This window comes from Natrix helvetica (genome assembly GCF_964273705.1).
Source record: "Natrix helvetica genome assembly, chromosome: 2".
Taxonomy (NCBI): Eukaryota; Metazoa; Chordata; class Lepidosauria; order Squamata; family Natricidae; genus Natrix; species Natrix helvetica.
In genome coordinates this window covers 112,850,501-112,870,480 of record NC_138552.1, presented here as the reverse complement: position 1 = coordinate 112,870,480, position 19,980 = coordinate 112,850,501, and the positions used below count along the sequence as shown (strand labels likewise).

Below are 19,980 nucleotides of genomic sequence, written 5' to 3'. Positions count from 1 at the left end.
GAAATGAGTGCACTCACATTCAATCTAGACTGGGCAGATAATAATAGCCAATATTGATAGAGCTATCTGTCAATATCGCAGCATCCACATTTATCAAGAAATGAGAATTAGAACTGGATAGACTTATAGGAGAACCAACTTTTTTTAAAAAAGTGACATTTGCTTAAAGATGCATTATTATCATCCTGCAATAAAATAAAAGAAATTAAGAATGAATCAACCTACCACTTTAGGAGCCTTTTCCACTTTAGTGGATTTAATATTGAAATTTGTCTATGCAAATTCCATTTCTATGAAAATTTCTCTATTGTTTTTAACTGTGATGACATCAAAATGATGAAAACTGCAATATGGTGTCATTGCATATGTTCAACATATTCAGGCTTCTGCACAGTACATGTAAGTGGTAAGGGGAGAGTTTGACTATGATGCATGTTTCATTATGTCCTTTACTGCCCTGCCCTCCACAGATACCAATAGCTCTTTGTTGGCTCACTGGCTTTTAAAACATACTTTTAAAAACAGGCTTTTAACTGAATATTTTTAATTTTGGTTTTAATTAACTGGCTTTCATTCCAAGATGTGGAGAGTCGCAAAATAAGTTTAAAAAATATTGTTCATGCACAAGAACAAAATGAAATCAGCATGACTGTTGCTATATTGATGGTGATGATTATTATTATATACAATTATTATATACAATTTACTAAAGTATCAATGTCAGAAGTGATTAGTTTTGCAGGAATAAAATATAGAAAAATGTTTATAATTATAATCTCTACATATAGATATTTTTTGTGCCTTTTTAAATTAGGAATCAATAGTAATATAATTTCAGTAATTCAGAAGTGTGGAAATAAAGGGTTTTTATGGGGTAAAAAATTGATTCAAATCTGCCATATATCTGCCTGCCTGCCTAATTAACTAATTAACTAAGTAACTAATCTATCATTTATCTCTCTATATATCTCAGCTCAATCTACCTAATAGGAATGTTGCAGAAAAAGAGGTGGGATGAGATATCATGTACATTGCCTTGAGCTTTGGGACAAAAAGGTGTATAATAAACCTGCATGCTGTAACTAACTGTTGTAAACCATTTCATTAATTTGTGCAGGAAACAAATGTCAATTATTACCTAGAGGTAAAATGTTGCTATAGTACTCCAACACAAAGCTCATTTTTCCCATGCAGAAATTTCAAACCAAACTAAGAAAATAGTTATGCGGTGCTACAGAAACCTGGAAAGTTGTGAAACAGTTCTGATGTTATGATAAAAAATAACATGCAATAAATCAAATATTACAGGTTCCTTCTTCTTGGCAGATGCCTGGGCTTAAAATTCCTTAATCTGCTATATTCTTGGTGTAATCTAGGAAAATCATGTTAAGATTCATTCATACCCTACTTGACATTCCTTCTCTCACAAGCATATTTAAAGATTTTTTTAAAAAAAATTGATAAAGGTTTGTCAAAATTGAAGCAAGGAAAAGGATGGAACACAAAGAACACCTGCGAACAGGTAATATTTCACACATATTTTTTTATCTACAGGGGTCTAGATGACTTTGCCTAACCTTCCAAATCTGCAAACTGAAATGGCAAAGATGAGGTTCCAAAAGTAACCATTTTAGCCTGCAAATTCTGGTTAAGTTCTTCTCATTTTGCTGCATATTACTCAGCATGAACTCCACGCTTCCACTTACGAAATTCTGGGTCAGAAATCCTTTCACAAGATAATAATGACTTTAAATCAAATTAAGGATATGAATAACATTAACACTTTTTGACTGCTTTATCTGTTCTTAGCATTTTTAAAAAAGAACATTTGTTTTTTTATATATTTATTATTATTGGTTACTCTGTATTTTAACAATAAGAAACTTCCATTTAACTAATGAACAATTAATTCAGATTAACAAGCAATCCGACTAAGAAACATTACAAAACCAATCATATTTGCAGGAGTGCAAATTACTTAGATAAAGGCTTTGGGAAATTTAATAGAAAAAGAATAATGCTTGAAGAATACCAATATCTGTACTTTATAAACCTCTCCTATCATTGTCAGAGTTGAACCTGACTTGAAGGCAGCTTTGGTTTTCCTTAGGGCCACTGAAAGCATCTACTCCAAAGCAGTGACGTGCAGTCAGGTGAGGCAAGTGAGGCACAGCCTCACCACTCTCATCATGAAAAAAAAAAGTAAAAGGAAAAAGCTGAGCTAGTTGCTGCCTCACCGTGGATGACTCTGCTTAACCTCACTGGTGCTCTCCCTCCCCAAGTGTAGTGACTTCCTCCCCAGGCCCCCATTCATTTCTCTCTCACACACACACAGCTGGATAAAACTATATAAAAATCTAGCCCAGCTTCACTGATTACAAGTTTGAAAAGGCAATGTGGCTCCACCTGCAATCAAACTACACTTGGGGAGGGAGAGCACAAGCGAGCACTGAGGAGACCACAGGAGGAGGCAGGAAGCCAGGCAAAGAGCCATGCTGTAGTACACACACTTCCCCCCAGCCTCTTTCTTTTGGAAGGCTCGGCTCGGCTCCCCTCCGGCTTCTCTGCCTCTCCTCTCACCCCAGCCTGCCAGCAGGAGGTGGTAGGTGGGCTTTATTGTGTTCCAGGCATTTCCCACCCAGACAGCAGGCTGCATTTGCAATGGTGGAGGTGTTTGGGAAAGGCAGCAGGGGAATGGGGGGGGGGGATGGCAAAGGAGCTGCTTTCAAGCCACTGGAAAAGATATCCAGTCCAACATTTGTGTGTGTGGGGGTTTGTTTGAGAGTGAGTGAGAGAGGGAAGGGGTAGGAGAGATAGTCCAATCCAACTTCTCTCTGTGTGTGTGTGTGTGTGTGTGTGTGTGTTTGAGAGAGGGGGAGGAAGGGAGAGAGGGAGGAAGGAGGGGAAAGAGAAGAAAAAGAAAAAGAAAGAAGAAGCAAAGGAGGAAAAACAAATGCTGTCGCTTTAAATTGGAACTGAGCATGCCTGGCTGTGGAATTCTGGGAGTTGAAGTCCACAAGTCTAAAAATATTTGAAACCCAGCACTGTGTCAGTGCCTCACCAGTCATAAACCTCACCGCACGTCACTGCTCCAAAGTATTCAGGGCATTGACTAGACAGCCAGCAGATCAAATCTTTAACTAGTGAGAACCATGTGGAAGAAATGCCCTTCAAAGTATCATGAGCTGTTAGGATTTAATGTGTGTTCCAACCAACACTTCAAACCTTGTTCAGAAAACTTCTATTGATCAGTGGAGAACCAACATTATGTGATACTATTTCACAGACGTCCATTCAATGCCAAAGCAAAAAAAAAGTGCATTCTAACATAATACACAACACTTTAACACCTGTGTCATGACACAGTGCATGCATGTAGTTTGTGTTGTTTTGTTGCAGTGTGTTTTATCACACACACATGCCCTGTTTCCTAAGTAAAGGTAAAGAAGAAAATTCCCTATGCATTTTAATGCAAAAGTACATTTGCAATACCCCCACCCCAATCATTCTGGAATCTGTTTCTGTATTTACCAACTAAAAACTTAAATGTGGAATGATCACTGCCAGGAGAGATGAATCTGGGGTGTGGTGCCATGAACACAAGTGAACCCACCATGTCCATCTGTAAAACAGCTAGCATGAAGCATTTCTCAGCACTCTGTACTGAGATTCTTGTGGGAAGCCTGACCAGAGTTTCAGTGTACCCTTTCTGCAATAGGAAGATTATATAAAGGAAGAGCCCCTGTTTGAAGGAAAGGAGAGAAGATCAAGCCAAAAAGAAAGTGGCAGACAAATACTTGCTAACAGCTGCAGAAGGTAAGAGTTATAGGTCCAGTTTGGGGATGGGAAAACAGTCAGGCAGGGAAGAAGGCAACTCCTATAAGCAGGCTTTTTATTATAAAAAGTTTTATACAACTTGTTTGTTCTTAAACATTCTTCCTACAGTTGTTTAACCTACTCATGTATTCTATCCCTATGCCACTAGTCTTATCACTTATAATCCAAGATCCTATTTTATCTCTTAACCAATAACTTATATTTTATGCTATGCTTTCTGTGTTATACTTATTGCAAAGGATTTTTTTTCAGAGTGAAAACCTGCTTCAAGGTCACATGGTATGGACGATGTAGAATGAGCTATCTAGCACTTGGTCCTGCAGTCAGATCGGATTTGGGTTTTTTCACAGACTCTCTTCTGCTGCTTATAACTGCTCTGGGCCTGAAGCTGTATCTTTGGATACATTCTTGAAATCTCAAAGGAGTGGCTAGTCTTTGGGTTGCTCTTCAATGCTGGCACTGTGAGCTGTTTTCTGGCATACTACCAGTGACTGAACTTCTGTTAAAAGCTTGGGTCCTCTGATGTCCCTGGATTACTGCTGCCATTCTGGTGTCACTCTCCCTTTCACTGCTGCTTCTGCTCTCTCCTAGCTCTTCGGGGCTTCGGTTTTCTTTCTTCGTTTAGCTCATTTCCTTCCCAACAATACAATGCCATTCTGATGCAGTAGAGCCCTTTTTAAAGGAAAAGCTCAAAATCGGAAACCACACCAGTGATTTGTCTTTTTCAAAAAAATGTAGTGTTACTATTTTAGTCTTTTCTGGAAGCACATTATATAGGAGTTGGGCAAGTTAAGTCTGAGGCAGCAGTTGATAATAACAGGAGCAAAGAAAGAAATGAGGAACATGTCTCCTTTGAAAGCAACATAGAGAAGGCTGAACTGTTTCATGACATTTATTGTGAAGCAGATTGGGAGAATAATGGAGAAGAATCTGAGATCAGCACCCTGAAAGGCACTGAAAGAGAACTCTGGGTAACTTCGTGGGTCAACTACAAAAAGGGGGCTACAGCATTGGAAGTTGGGCTATAGAATAAAACACTGGATTGTGGGAAGGCATCTCATTCAAGTGTCCAGGCTGAAACACCAAAAAGGGAAGGGGGGGGGAGAGAGACGGAGGGTGAGGGAGAGAGGGGGGTATTTTCTATTTACAACACATTTTTCCCTTTCTCTAACACTTCATCCAGACAATTATGGACATTTCCAGATGACAGGCTGTTCCATCATCCTTTTTTCTCTTTATTTCAAAATTAGAATAAAGCAGGGCTTTTCATACCAGTTCACTCATCAAGACACTAGAAACATATGGCTAATCTGACCAGATCTGGTAGCAGTTGATAAATTTTCATTCCTGCCCACCAAGGTAAGCAAGATACATCACAGCCATTCAGTGCTCATCTTCTGGCATGTAGTTCCCCATCTCTGTTTTATATTCATAAACAAATCCCTTCCCCCCCAAAAGAAAATAAATTAAGTATCCCATCTTTCTATAACAGTGGCATATTGGGGGACTGGATGGGATGAAACAAGCTCCAACTCAACCCTAGCAAAGCAGAATTGCTATGGGTTCTTGGACCCTGTGGAGACAAGGATTTTCTATCTTTAGTTGCAGATGGGTTAGACCCTGTGGACAATCCAAGGGTCCTCCTAGACTCATGGCTCCTGCAGTTGGTAGCCATGGCTAAGAGAGACTTTGTACACTTCACATGGTGTGTCAGTTACATTCATTGTCAGACCTAGAGGCCCTGTTAATAGTAACTCAAGCCCTTGTAACCTGTCATTTAGGTACTGCAAACGTGCTCTGCATGGGGCTGCCCCTGAAGAAGATTCAAAAGCTTCAACTAATGCAGCTGCATGGGTAATAAAAGATGCTAAATATACAACACACACATAACACCACTTCTGGATGAGCTGCATTGGTTACTGGTATGTTCTTGGGTGCAATTTAAGTTGCTGGTTGTCATCTTTAAAGCCCTACATGGTTTGGGACCGGGTTACCCAAAGGGTCACCTATTTCCAAGAATCTCTACCCAAATTTGGTATATTTACACAACTTTTTTAAGCCTGTCTTTTTACTGGTTGCAGGGGGCATCGTATGTGTGTGAAAAATCCAGTCCTTTCTGATCATCTCTCACTTGGCTTAACCATTGATATACCTGTTGTACATCCTGATAACAAATGGTGAACCAGTCAGGATTTATAGGAGTTTGCCCTTCTCATTGTATACAGAATGTGGAAACTGTGACCAGTGAACATAAAGGTATATATGTACCAGTAGCTCCACAGAGTGACCAATAGGAAGGCAGACATTGCCTTAATAAAATTAAGTGCAAATATAAATTGGAAACCATGGAGCAGATGAGACAAGGAAGCTCAATTGCAAGCTGCCATCCATGCTGGGACAGGGCAAGGTGAAGCTGATGTGATCTGTTCAAGCCTCTCAATGAGACTGCTGAAGCATTGCTGCCCATGCTTAACAATTTATATGGAAGAACCCAAAGTCACACCAATCTCCATTCATTCATTCATTCTATTGCTTGAGTAGTAGTGATTTTGAGTGGTTGATATTGAACAAGCACGAGGCAAAGCATAATAATTTCCAGAGGACTTTGGAGACATCATGAAAGTTTTGAGTGCCAGAGCAGTAATGGAGGGCCTTCTGTACTTCTGTGGCTTTCAGGATTTACATCCAATGATTTGCTTGTAGCTGTGATGAGCAATTGCAGTAAGCCTCTTTTAAGTAAATGCCTAAAGTATGTATAGATACCCATCAAGTCTTCCCCAAGACACAAAAGACAACTCTGCAATCACATGAAGGAAACACTTATGACCCTCAGGACCAGAGTACCAAGACTAAGGAAAAACCAGTTACAGGGATTCATTATTAATTGTATCTTGCATATTCCTGTCCACATCTCCTTCCAAGGATTTGTTAATATTTCTAGAAATAAATTATATAGGGAAAAAGATAATTGCATATCATCAAAAGTACTATGATGTGGCCCTCAAAGAAAAATGAAGGATCTGTGCCTAGGCATGCATGACAAAAAATGGACTCCTGGCCAAAGTGAGCTTTTCATTTTGAGCTTTTCAACGTTCTGAACAAGTCAGGATGTCAATACTTTTAAGACTGTATTTTTGTAATATTTTCTATATATTTTTCCTGTTAGCCATGTTGAACACGTTTTTTTCAAATGCAATTAATAACAGCTAAGTAATTTTTTTTTCTCAAAACACATAAATTTGGGCAGAATCTCACAAGCAGTGAAACTCTTATATGTTATAAACCCCAGACAACCAATTTTCCTACCGTGTAGATACTATATAAGCAAACTGCTAAAGAAACTGAGCTGAAAAGAACTCTAATAATTATGTCTGAAAAGTTAATTATTTGGGCAAGGTAACAAATTGATCGACTTAAGAAATACTTTTTACCTGTGATCCTGTGGAGTACCGTCCAGGAGTTCGTGACCCAGAAGTTTTTCCTGAGCCGATGGAGTTCTCTGTACTTTTCCCACTACAACAATGTGTACGCAGGCATTTCCCATATTCTTTACGTACCTGACAAATTAAATTGTGATATTTATTAGCAGGAAATCCATTCTTCAATTTTGAAAATGATTTTGTATTGGGAAATTGATTCAACTATAATTGTTTCTGCATATCTATTAGGGCTGCTACTGTCATATTTTAAAATATATAATAGTTGCTATGAAGGTGTTCAATTAAAAATCCAGACTTTTCAAGGAGTAATAAGAAATAACATTAGGTATTTTGGAGGTACAAAAGGAAAGTTTATCTATCTAATTCAGAAATTTCCATTTTCCTCTGCCAATATGCTCCACATCTTTGCATTTATGGTTCATTCATTCATATAATCATCTTTCAACATAGATAAGTACAAGATGATTGAATTTTTTAAACTTTAAAATGTAAACCAGCAAACTTAAGAGCAGGAGAAAACATAAAGCAGAGCAAATCCATCTAAAACTTCTTCAGTATAAACTGGAATAGGACAATGTATCCTATCAATGGCTGCATAGCTCAGAAGAAATGTAATCAGTACCAGGTTCACACATATTTCTTGCCAACTCTATTCCATTTAATTTCTCAGCAAATCATTACTTGTAATATAGCCACTAAGATGCAGATATTTTTTATAATTTACATTTTTAATCAATTTACATGAAAACCCCTATATTCTATTAATTGCTAAGTCAATATTTATTTGCATTTAGCCAAAGTCTATTGTAGTAGAAAGGTGTAAATACAGGGGGAAAAACAGAGCATAAATTGGGAAATGAAAACAAACCCCACTTAAATAATTTCTTATGTGTTTTAGTTACTTTCAGTTGCTTCTTGAATATTCAATATGAATAGAGAAGTAGAATTAATAACCAATTCAACCAATCAATCCTTAATAAAATAAATCAACTGCATTTCCAGACAAATACAGCTTTCTTGTTATTAATGCAAGCCATACAAAATATTTCTCAAACACTTTTAACTCAAATTCCATTCCATGAGGCCATTTCACTGCTGGCTAAACTGTAATAAGAAATTTCTTCTTGATTAAAAATGTTTCAGCTGAATTTTGTGCTAGTTGCAGATTGCTACTCAGAAGGACTTCATTTACTGGTTTATTAGTATTCTACCTTTCTTTTCCTACAATAAACAAAATGACTTATGATAAATGATTTGAGACCAGTATGAGGATGTGAGAGAGTAGTTCAATTAAAAAATTCAGAAAGATCATTACTCATACATTTCATTATTTTCACTTTCTTTATTAAAATACTAAGATTATGGTTATATCTATTAACTGACATCTATTAAGAAATCTATAAGTGAAATGCAGCAATGAAAAGATAGATTTTGTTTAAAAGAACATGAACAATGAAAAAGGAGGAGAAGTTGCACTGATTATTAAGAAATATTTCCAGCTTCTTAGAATTAAAGACCAAGAGAAACTGGGTAGTTAGATATTGATGACATAATCACATGCTTACAAGAACTCACCAAAATAAGTATTAACATTCAATCCAGGTAAAATAATGCCCATGAGATCACAGAAGCATCCAGACTCCTACTAAGCTAAATATACTAATCATTTTTAATTCACCATATGCTAGAGAAGTTTACTTGTCTAAGATTGGAAGGTTCCTGCTTCCCATTCAGATCAAGGATCAGTATTGTATAATGCTTTCTCTTCAGTGGTGGCTAGACATTTTCTGCCAGAAAGCCTTTATATCCAGTTACTCACTTCTGAAGTATAATGCTTCAGATTCTGGAAATTCTATTTAGCTATTTTGCATTACTTTTCTCAATTGGACTTTAAAGATATCGAAGGGGAAAATATTTAGCTAACATATACTGTAATTTGGCATCTCAATGCCACCTAAAATGTGACCTTAGTGTCATTAGATGTATAAATACTTACAGAGTTTAACTGGTCCCTTTTTTTAAAAAAGTTAGAATTGTGTCAAGCGCAAATTCCACACACATGTTCTACCCGGAAGTGTCCCAATTGTGTCCCTACAATCTCAGAAAGGTGTCCAAAATGAAATCCCTAATTTCTGAGCTCAAAATAAAATTTCTTTGAATTTGAAAGAATTCTAGAATACTTTCTAGTATAAAATATCAATTGATTTGATGAGATTCTTTTCTGAATTTGCTAAAATATCTTTACAAGACACCTGCTTAGCAGGAGAGGATGACCCATTACAACTCCCAGATTTTCAATGCTGGTACAAATTAAAGTATAAAGGGAGAGCTTCAAGAGCAACATCCCTGCGACCAATTCGCTCTCACAGAGAGGGACTCCTCCAGGTGCCGTCCACCAGGCAGTGTCAGAGGGCGGCGCCCAGGAATAGGGCCTTCTCTGTGATGGGCCCAGCCCTCTGGAATGACCTCCCCCCAGATATCAGGACAATGACCGATCTCCGCTCCTTCCGCACGAAACTCAAGACCCACCTGTTCCAACTAGCCGGCCTGGCTTAACTAGAACCTTCTAACCTCCCTGGCAATTTTAATATTTTAATCGTAAATTTTGGGGTTTTTAACTGTTTTAATTGTTTTAATTTATTGTTATTTATTTGAACCTAGTGGCTTCCATTTGTATTTGACTGTTAAATATTGATACCTCCTCCATGCCACACTTGTATTTTGATTTAATTGTATGTTGCCCCGAGTCCCTTTGCGGAGAGGGGGCGACTGATAAATCGAAACAAATAAAATAAATAAATAAATAAATAAATAAGGGGATTATGTATTCTTGCTAAGGAAGAATTGCAATGGCAGGGTGGGAAATCATATAAGAGGAATCATTTGCTTCATATACTGGCCATTACATTCAGATATAAAAATGTTCAGCTTGTACTGGTAAATGCTTATATTGCACCAAATACATCCCTTTATTATATGATATGATTACGGTCAATATAGTGAACTCCTAAATAATTTTTAAAATAATCATCATTGGCATTCAAAAGATAAAGATAATACTGCTGGTCTAAACTTATATTGCTGATTTTTAAATGTGATCTTCAAATTCTGGGAGGCAAGGATAATGATTATGTATACCCATCCAACCACCTTACATTAAAACATGTTAGATTTAATTTGTGTACCAAAAAGTAAATTTGATGTTCTCAGAGGTCATTATCTATCCAAGAGAGAGTCATCATCAGCCAGTGAGTGGGAACTTCCTTGTCTGTTTGGACTTAAGCTCATATAACATGGTTTATAACTAACTGAGAGATGAGCCAGAATAAAATAAAACAGTTAATATGGTCCAAAGTATGTCTACCAAGACAATGCTGTATAGTCTCAAATCAGAGAATGCTATCAGTTGGGTCTTAGCAGTCCACAGTCAGTGTTCTATGCATTCATAAATTTATGTCACATGTTGAGAAAAAACATCTATTAACCAAACTCTCCTCCAAAGGTTTCCTCATAGATAGATCTCCCAGGTTTGACAATGAATGTCATTTGATGAGAAAGCAATTGAAGACCCAGTTATGAGATTTGCTCAGAGGCATTCCTTTGTATATATAAGGCTAAGACGCTGTCTTTAAGAAGAGAATACAAAAAGCTTGTTAAATCAAAGAGGGTGGTGGTGGAAGCCATGCTGCTTCAAATTGCTCAGGACATGAGCTGTCAGCAAGAAGTCATAATTCAGCTATATTTTGGCACTCTGTAGCTGGGATCCTGAAAGAATGGAGATTCACATTCAATATACCAATCACGGCCGAGGATTGGGAAAATTATTATCATCACCTGTTCGCTTTCCGGAACCTGTTGAGAAACAGTTACTAAATAGCAATTTGCCACCTACTGAAACTATACCCCTCTGACCACCAGTATTAGAAAAACAACATTAAATTTATTACAAAAGGCATTAAGAGCAATAAATAAAGTCCCTGTTGAGGGCTTTCTACCAGCCAAGCTATTCAAAAAATACCCAACCATAAGCCCCTCCCTTGGTGGGTTTATTTATACATATAAATAGTATCTGCCATATCACAGTCAGGGGGAAGATGTAGTTCCTAAAAAGGATTCTAGCAATTACAGGCTTATGCATCTAATAGATATTGTGACTAAAATATATGCCAGGTTCCTCTTGAGAGTTGAGTTGGGTAGTTGACACGCGTACTGTACATTCTTGCAATAGAACAAGCTGGCTTCAGGCACGTTCAATGCACTAATATTTTGTCTTGAACCACCAAATATGTCAGTAAGGGGACACAGCTGATTGCTGCCTTTATAAACCTTAGTGCAGCATTTGAGTAAACAGAAAAATATTACAGGGGAAATTGAAATTAATTGTCCTCAATAGTTTACAAATACTGTAAAGAGTATATTGTAAACTGCTTCAGGGTGTGGTTTAGGGTTGAAGAAGTCATGACAAGGAGGATTGACTGTCTTACTTACAAAGGAGTAAGACAAGGGCGCATAGTTGCACTATTGCTATTCAATCTATATCTTAATGACTTACTGCGACTGATGAAAGATTCTGTACTACACATGACTAAGTTGACATACTGTATGTTGCTATACGTTGACAATATGATTTTTACTATTCTATTTTGGGTTGCATAGATTGTTAAGACTTGGCTACTACTGCCTTAATAATTCTTTGATTATTATTACATCAAAATAGAGATCATGTCTATTTGGTTTTTAAAAACACCATCTCAGCCATAGATGGCTATTAAATGGTGAGTCAACTGAGCAAGTCAACACATTTCCTTATGTAGATGGAGTCTTCTATGAGGCAGGTTCTTGACTCCCTTATCATCAAAGGAGTTCACCCAGAGAACTCAAATTCAATATTAAAAATTACAAAGCATTAGATTCAGATTCTATGCATGCAAAATCAACACTACCACTATGCTTTTATATGGAGATAAAGTTTGGCTTACAACACACGCCATTACCAGAACAAACACAAACACAATCAGAGCATCTGAGTAGTGATGCTAGTGTATTCTGAATAGCTGAACAGTGTATTTTGGGTGTGGCTAGAAGAACCTCACTTGCAGAGTTTAGACTTGAATTAGGAATTTAAACAATTTGTTCTTTGTCTAAAATCAGGCCATAAAATTATTGGGGGAAATCAAGGCTATGAAACTGAAGACCTCCAAAATTGTATTTAATAGAATAGGCAAAATCTCAATTAGGGACCTCTTCAATTGCACAACTGACAAATTATGGCCTCTCTGTTTCTTGCCTGACTTTTCCTAAGAGACAAAAGAAAAGATTTCTGCACAAAGAATTTTGGATATACTATAGATATTCTGAAAGACACTGCTATCCTCAGTAAGTTGGTGCATTGAAATGGATTAGCTGCTTAACATACCTTCCAAATTACTAAGTATTAAATACAGAATGCTCAAGAACCTTAGGGAAGTATTTACTTGAGTTTAGTTTACATACTAAACCTGTTAAAAAAAGGTTGATATGACAAGAGCAAACTCCACTGAATATTGTACTTCACTTTCTCCTTACGGTGGATCTATATTGTCTCTGGTTTTCCTTTTACTTCAAACATACCATTTTTATTTATTTATTTTGGTATCTCTCCTAAGTTTCAACTCATTCTGAGCTTTAGTTTAGCTGATAGAGATCCTTTCTAGAAATTGCCTTGTAATCATCCCTGTTTCTATTTGGCTAAGCATGTCCTTTTTGCTTTTCAACATTTTAGAAAATTCTGCATGTATCCAACCTGGATTCTTTAGTTTCCCACCCAATTTTTTTCTTCTTATGGGAATAGTTTCTGATGGCTTCTTCAATATCCCATTTTATATCTCATCTCCTATCCTTCCTGGATGCTTTCCTTTTTTAGGATTTCAATGCACTGGATCTCACCTACATTTCCCCTGAGTAACTCAAAATCTAGTTTTCTGGAGTTCAGTATGCAGGTCTGATTTTTTTCAGTTCTTCCTCCTCCTGGATATGATATATCCAAGGGTAACACAATTAATTTTTTGAAAGGTGCCAATCAGCTTCACTATTTAACAGAACAGGTTAGTTAACAGAATAACAGAGTTGTAAGGGACCATATTAACAAGCAGAAGATCCTAAACTATTTCAGATAAATAGCCGTCCAATCTCATCTTAAACACCTCCAGTGATGGATTATCCATACTTTCTGAAGGCAAGCATTCCACTGGTTAATTGTTTTCACTGTTGGGAAAATTGTCCTTAGTTCTAGCTTGGTTCTTTCCTTGATTAGTTTTCATCCACTGCTTCTTGTTCTGCCTTCTGATGCTGTAGGCTAAACACTTCTCTTCTTCCTTCTTTTCACTAGACTAGACATACCCAATTTCTTCATATGTTTTAGCTTCCAGCCCCCTAATCATCTTTGTTGCTCTTCTGTGACCTCTTTCCAGAGTATCAACATTTTTTTTACATAATGGTGACCAAAACTGGATGCAGTTTGGTCTTACCAAGATATTATAAAATGTTACTAACACTTCATGTGATCCTATCCCTCTGTTAATGCAGTCTAGGATTGTATTGGCTCATATTTAAGTGATTGTCCACTAGGACTCCACAATCCCTCTCACAGTTACTGCTATTGAACCAGATACCACCTATTCTATATTGCACATTTTGGATTTTTTTTATTTGCCTAAGTATAAAACCTTACTTTTCTCACCACTGAATTTCATTTTGTTAGATAGAGCCTAGTGTTCAAGTCTGTTGAGATCCTTCTCAATCTTGAGCCTCTATTTTGAGATGTTGGCTATTCATGCCAGCTTGGTGTCATCTGCAAATCTGATGAGTTCCCCTTCTAAATAGTTCATGAAGATATTGAAGAGTACTGGACCTAAGACAGAATCTTGGGGTTTCCCACTGCTTCGTTCCTTCCATGTAGATGTAGTTCCATTAAGGATTACACGTTGAATGTGGTTTGTCTGCCAGTTACAAATCCATCTGGTGGTGATGCTACCTATCCCACATTTTTCTAACTTACTAAGAAGTAGTTAGTGGTCCACTTTGTCAAATGCCTTACCAAACTCCAATTATACTATGTCCACTTTATTTCACTGTACTAATTCAGTCACAGAATGAAATAAGATTTATTTGGCACAATCTTTTTTTTTGTCAAACCCATGTTGGCTATAAGTTTGCTTGCTTCTAGGTGTTTGCAGTTTTATTTCTTGATTATCTTTTCCAGGATTTTCCCAGATACTGATGTCAGGCTGATTGGTCTGCAATTTCCTGGATCCATTTCCCCCCTTTTTTGAAAATGAGAACCATATTGTTCTTTTTCAGTCCTCTGATAGTTCCCTTGTGCTCTAGGATCTTTGAACAATATAGTTCAGTAATTCTGAGATCATGTCTGCCAGCTCCTTCAGAACTCTGGGTAAGCCATCTGGTCCTGGTGATTTGAATTCATCTATAAAGTCAGGTGTTCTCTTACCATTTTCTTGCCTGTTATAATTTGTATTTTATGGTTTTGTTTTTGGTAAGTTTGGTTATTTTTTCTTTTTGCATATAAGACAGATACAAAGAATGAATTAAGCAACTCTGCTTTCTCCTGCTGCCCACATTTCCTTGACATCTTCTTCTGTTAGTGGACCAATTGTTTCCTTGACCTTTTTCTTGTTTGTTACATGTTGAAAGAAACTTTTAAAATTATTTTTGACATTTGCTGCAAACCTTAGTTCATTTTGAGCCTTAGATTTCCTGACTTCATCTTTGCAGATTCAGGCTATATGCTGGTATTCTGCCTTAGTTATGAATCCCTCTTTCCATTTTTTATACATCTTTCTTTTGTCTTTTAGTTTATCATAGAGTTTTTTATACAACCATGCTGGTTTTATCTTGAATTTCTTACTTTTCTTTTTCAGCAGTATTGTGGTGCTCTGGGCTTTTATAACCACATTTTTCAGAGTTTCCAAAATTTCTTGAGTTATTTTCATCTTTAAGATTTTAATCCATGGAATCCTTCCCAAGCTCAAAGTTTGTTGAAATCAGCTCTTTTAAAGTCTAATATACCAGTTTGATTTTGTTCTATTATGTGTGTCTGCATTATATTGAATTCAAATGTGACATGGTCACTCTCCACCAAGGTTCCTGCAACTTCAACCCCCTCTATCATTTTATCTCTTTTGGTCATGATTAAATCCAATATAGCTGACCCTTTAGTTCCCTCTACTTTTTGGATGACAAAGTTGTCAGCTAGGCTCATAAGGAACCTATTTGATCTCCCACTTCATGCAGAGTCTGTTTCCCAGTTGATGTCACGGTAGTTAAAGTTCCCCATTACTATTGTGGCATGTTTCCTACATACATTATTACCTGGTTAGCAAAAAGTTCCTTTATTTCTTCTGCTTGGTCAGTTGGCCTGCAATATACACCCATGGAAATGTTATTCTTTCCCCCCCTTTTATATGAATCCTTATGCAAGGGGTAAAAGTGTAGTGATTTTTTTTTTACATATAATGCAACTTCACCTTCTCTTTTGTTAGGTCTGTCTCCATTCTATCTATTTTGCAGGTCATTGTCCATGTTGCTTGGATCCTTCCCTATGAATTATCCTAGCCAAACTCCCACAGATATATTCACTATTTGCTTCCTGTGGTGTATTGAGCACAGAGAAATTCTAGATGAAGACTAGATTGGACTGAAAGAAGAAGATAGGTAAAAAGAAAAAGAAAAGGGTACACACTCCAAAAGAGTTTCCCCCTTAAACTCCCTTGCTAATCTCCCTGCTAAAACCCTGCTTCCAACCACACTTGTCTCATCATGTCATTTTAAGTTTTTGCTTTTTCTTTTCTTCACTACCTGGATTGACCATCTCAATGTGCATTATTCTGTGGGGATATTGCTATTCCAGGAAGCATTGAAGAAATATTTCTAATCCTCTAAAGTTTCCATGCTGCTATATGGTATGTTGCCAAGAATTTTAAGGCCCTGGATGGCACTTCATCACTTGCTGCTTGCTTACAGTGAATTACATTTGCCATTTTAAAGTCCCTTTCCCAGGCTGGAAAGATTAATTTTGGAGATGTATGCCATATTGCTCATCTGTAATTCCAGGTGGTTTATGAATATATTAAAAAGCAATCTCACTGCAAATCCTTTGGAGACCTCACTTTGGATACTTCCTCCTCATGAAAATCATCCATTAATTCCTTCTTTCTGTTACCTGTCTTTAATCAGTTAGCAATCTATTAAAGGACTTCAATGAATCAAAGAGTTAGAAAGAACCCACAAGCCACTGAGTTCAGTTACTCAGAAATTAAACCTCTCCTTTTATCCCAATGGTGTTAAATTTACTCTACAGTCTTAGTGAAAGACTCTGTCAAAGTCTTTTTGAAGCCTAAACCTTGAATCACTGGAACAACTTGGAAACAACTAATTCAAATTCCAATGGATAAAGTTAAGCTATGTAGATCACACCTATTTATATATCCAGTTTTAAATGCTGTGAAGTAAGATTAACATTAGAAAAACTCTTTGTTGTTTAACAAGATGTGACTTTCTGTATGCTTACTTATTTTATAAATAATAATTTATCCAGGATATGTTAAAATTCTCTGGCCTATAATTTTCTGTATTTACCTATACAAAAGATGGATCTACAATTTTAAAGAAAATTGGGACTAAAGGTAAAGGTAAAGATTTCCCTTGCACATATGTGCTAGTCATTCCCGACTCTAGGGGGTGGTGCTCATCTCTGTTTCAAAGCCAAAGAGCCAGCGCTGTCTGAAGACATCTCCGTGATCATGTGGCCGGCATGACTAAATGCTGAAGGTACACGGAACGCTGTTACCTTCCCACCAAGGTACTTGCATTTTACTTGCTTTCGAACTGTTTCCCAGCAATCTACTTGCATTTTTACATGCTTTCGAACTGCTTGGTTGGCAGAAGCTGAGACAAGTAATGGGAGCTCACTCCATTACGCGGCGCTAGGGATTCGAACTGCCGAACTGCCAGCCTTTCTGATTGACAACTCAGTGTCTTAGCCACTGAGTCACTGCATCCTCAAAAAGTGGGGCTACTTAGTCTCAAAAGACATAGTTCAAAATGTATTTTTCACCCCAAGTTCTATATTTTAATGTATACCAATATTATGTTCAATGAAATGCAAGTTCCTTTGGCTGATCTTTGATCCTAATAAAATGAAACTGAAAATTTATGTTGTTTGATGGCTAACAAAATCCCCGGTCTACATTTATCTGGATGGAGCAGATGAAACCAGCTGAGATGGATTGTGCTGATTGAGAGGGACTGGGCCAAGGTCATCCAGCTGGCTTTCATGGCTAAAGCAGCACTGGAACTCACAGTCTCCTGGTTTCTAGCCTAGTACCTTCACAACTATACCAAATTGGTTTTCTCTTATCAGAAAAGCTTCTGCCACAAAAACCAGGTCAACACCCTACCTCCTGAAAAATTGCAGATTTTAGTGCCACATTGCTGCCAAAGTAAAATCAATTGGAATATTACTATTCGGAGAGAAATTCAGAGGGATTATTTTTAAAATGTATTTCTAAATAATGTACATTTAATGAAATGTTCCATGATCATTAATGACTACTCTTTTTTAATCATAGGTTCCATTAGATGTCAGGCAAACCAATTAAAAGCAAAAGTGCAACAAATGCAAAATATAAGACCCTGTATATATAACAAATGTTGTTGTTATTAGGCTATTAAGCACCTGGTTTGCTTTCTTTAAAAGATCCAACATCACCACCACCACCACCATCATCATCAAAATCAACATTGCATCATCCTTACCTTTTTTTGGAGAACACAATGGAAAATGAATATAAACATTCCCTGCAGAGAATTGAAAATGGTGAAGAGGTACGCCATGATCACCGTGCTTTCATTAATATACATAAGTCCAAAGGCCCAGGTGAGTCCCAATAGGCAGAGGAGAGCTATTGCACCTATAACCCATGACCTGTCAAGGAAAGAAGGAAGAAAGGAAGAAAGAAAGAAAGAAAAAAGAAAGGACAGAAAAGAAGTGTATTTGACTGATAAAGAAAACAATTCAATGAACACAACAGTATTTTAGATTATTTTCTGATGAAAAGAAAGGCAGAATGTGAATATTTGTGAGAAATGAATTTTTGAATTCAATGCAGTTTATTATCAAATTCATAATCTGAAGAAAATATATAGATGGAAAATGTCATGAGCATGAAAATGCCTCTCTAGAAAAACAGGCTTGTAGCAAATGTTTTTGAGTAAAGCAGTGTAGATGTAATAAAATATAGAGATATATGACACTGTAGAGGAAAATAAAAAAAATATTTTAAATTTGCCTCCTTCCCTTACATGCCTAATTTTTAAAGCTTCATCATATTGATCCTACATAAACCACTCTGGGAAAAAAAAACAAGGACAGTTAACAGAACAACAGTCCTATTATTTTTAAAAAGTGCAATGGTGAAACACTAGCAGATGGCTTTATACATTTTGTATATTTTCTGCAGTTAGCTGACTCCAAAATTCTTTGCATAATGTATTTTCAAATGAATTGTATATTGAATAACCTGAACCAAAATTTAAATACAACGTAGACAGCTTTCAAAATAAATTTTGTCCAACTGTTTTGTTGTAAGCATTGCTTGTTTTTAAAAAGAAACTCCAAACTAGTGTATTATTAACTATTAATAAGTACTGATTTTCTAGATCCACTTCAGTCTATGTTCTGTTCTGGCCTAATTATAAGAGAATAATCCCTTGGCTAATGTGATGGATTACTTTCCCATGAAAGGAACATAATCAGTATGGACATGGTATGGACAAACCAACAACTGCTGTCCATGGTACCAAAATGACAAAATAAGTGTCACGATGTTATAGTGTAATATCTGCCCTTTTTTTCTTGTGTCTACATGAAAGTTACGTATCAATGTAACAGCACACACCATGTAATGGGCAAAATTTGCATTGTTATATTGTAATGTACGATTCATCATTCATCACCTCCCTTTTCCATTCTGAAAATGCTTTCCATCAGTTCTCCTGTGGTATTTTTCTGCTACCATTGATTTCAGTGTCAACCTGTATTGGTTTTATGGATTAGGAACTGCTGGAGTGCTGTTATGTACTCCCAGCCCTGCACCTGTCCTGGAGCAAAGCATTGGGATACAGTACTGTAGTTTGGCCTCCCAACAGTCTTTCTATGGAATGACTCAATTTACTTACAGTGCCATCTATAATATCTATGAAGTGGCTTGATACGGTAATGAGAACATTTAGGGTGAGGTGTCATCCCAGCTCTATTACTTGGTGACCACAGAATCAGGACAGGCCATGTAAATCTTAAATTGTTGCTTGAATGCAATAGTGGAAAACAGATAAGGGCTACATCAATAGAACACAAGTGTTGTGGATCAGTGGCTCCTGGGTAGGAATAGGAATTAAGGGTATTCCCTATTCTGGATGGAACTGTAGACCCCTGGAGGAACAGGTTCATATTCTGAAGGGCTTCCTAAATCTGTCATTGCTGCTCAATCACAGGTGATCTTTGTGAATCCCATTGCTGAATAAAAATAGATTGGCTACACAGATTCAGGCATCAGTAACTTAAAAACTCACTTTTCGGAATTTCTAGAGCTTTCCTTTGGAATATTTTAGAACCTACAGTTCATCAACTAGGCTCCTGAATAGGGAA

General features: G+C 36.9%; 1 protein-coding gene across 1 annotated transcript in view; it reads right to left on the bottom strand.

Annotated features, from left to right (window-relative positions):
• ADGRL3 (adhesion G protein-coupled receptor L3) overlaps nt 1-19,980 on the bottom strand; it is a 586,346-nt gene that overhangs the window by 72,230 nt on the left and 494,136 nt on the right. Inside the window, exons 21-22 of the mRNA XM_081943236.1 lie at nt 18,090-18,258; nt 7,269-7,394 (exon numbers count right to left, since the gene is read on the bottom strand). Of these exons, the coding sequence (XP_081799362.1) occupies nt 7,269-7,394; nt 18,090-18,258 (295 nt within the window). The remainder of the gene's footprint in view (nt 1-7,268; nt 7,395-18,089; nt 18,259-19,980) is intronic.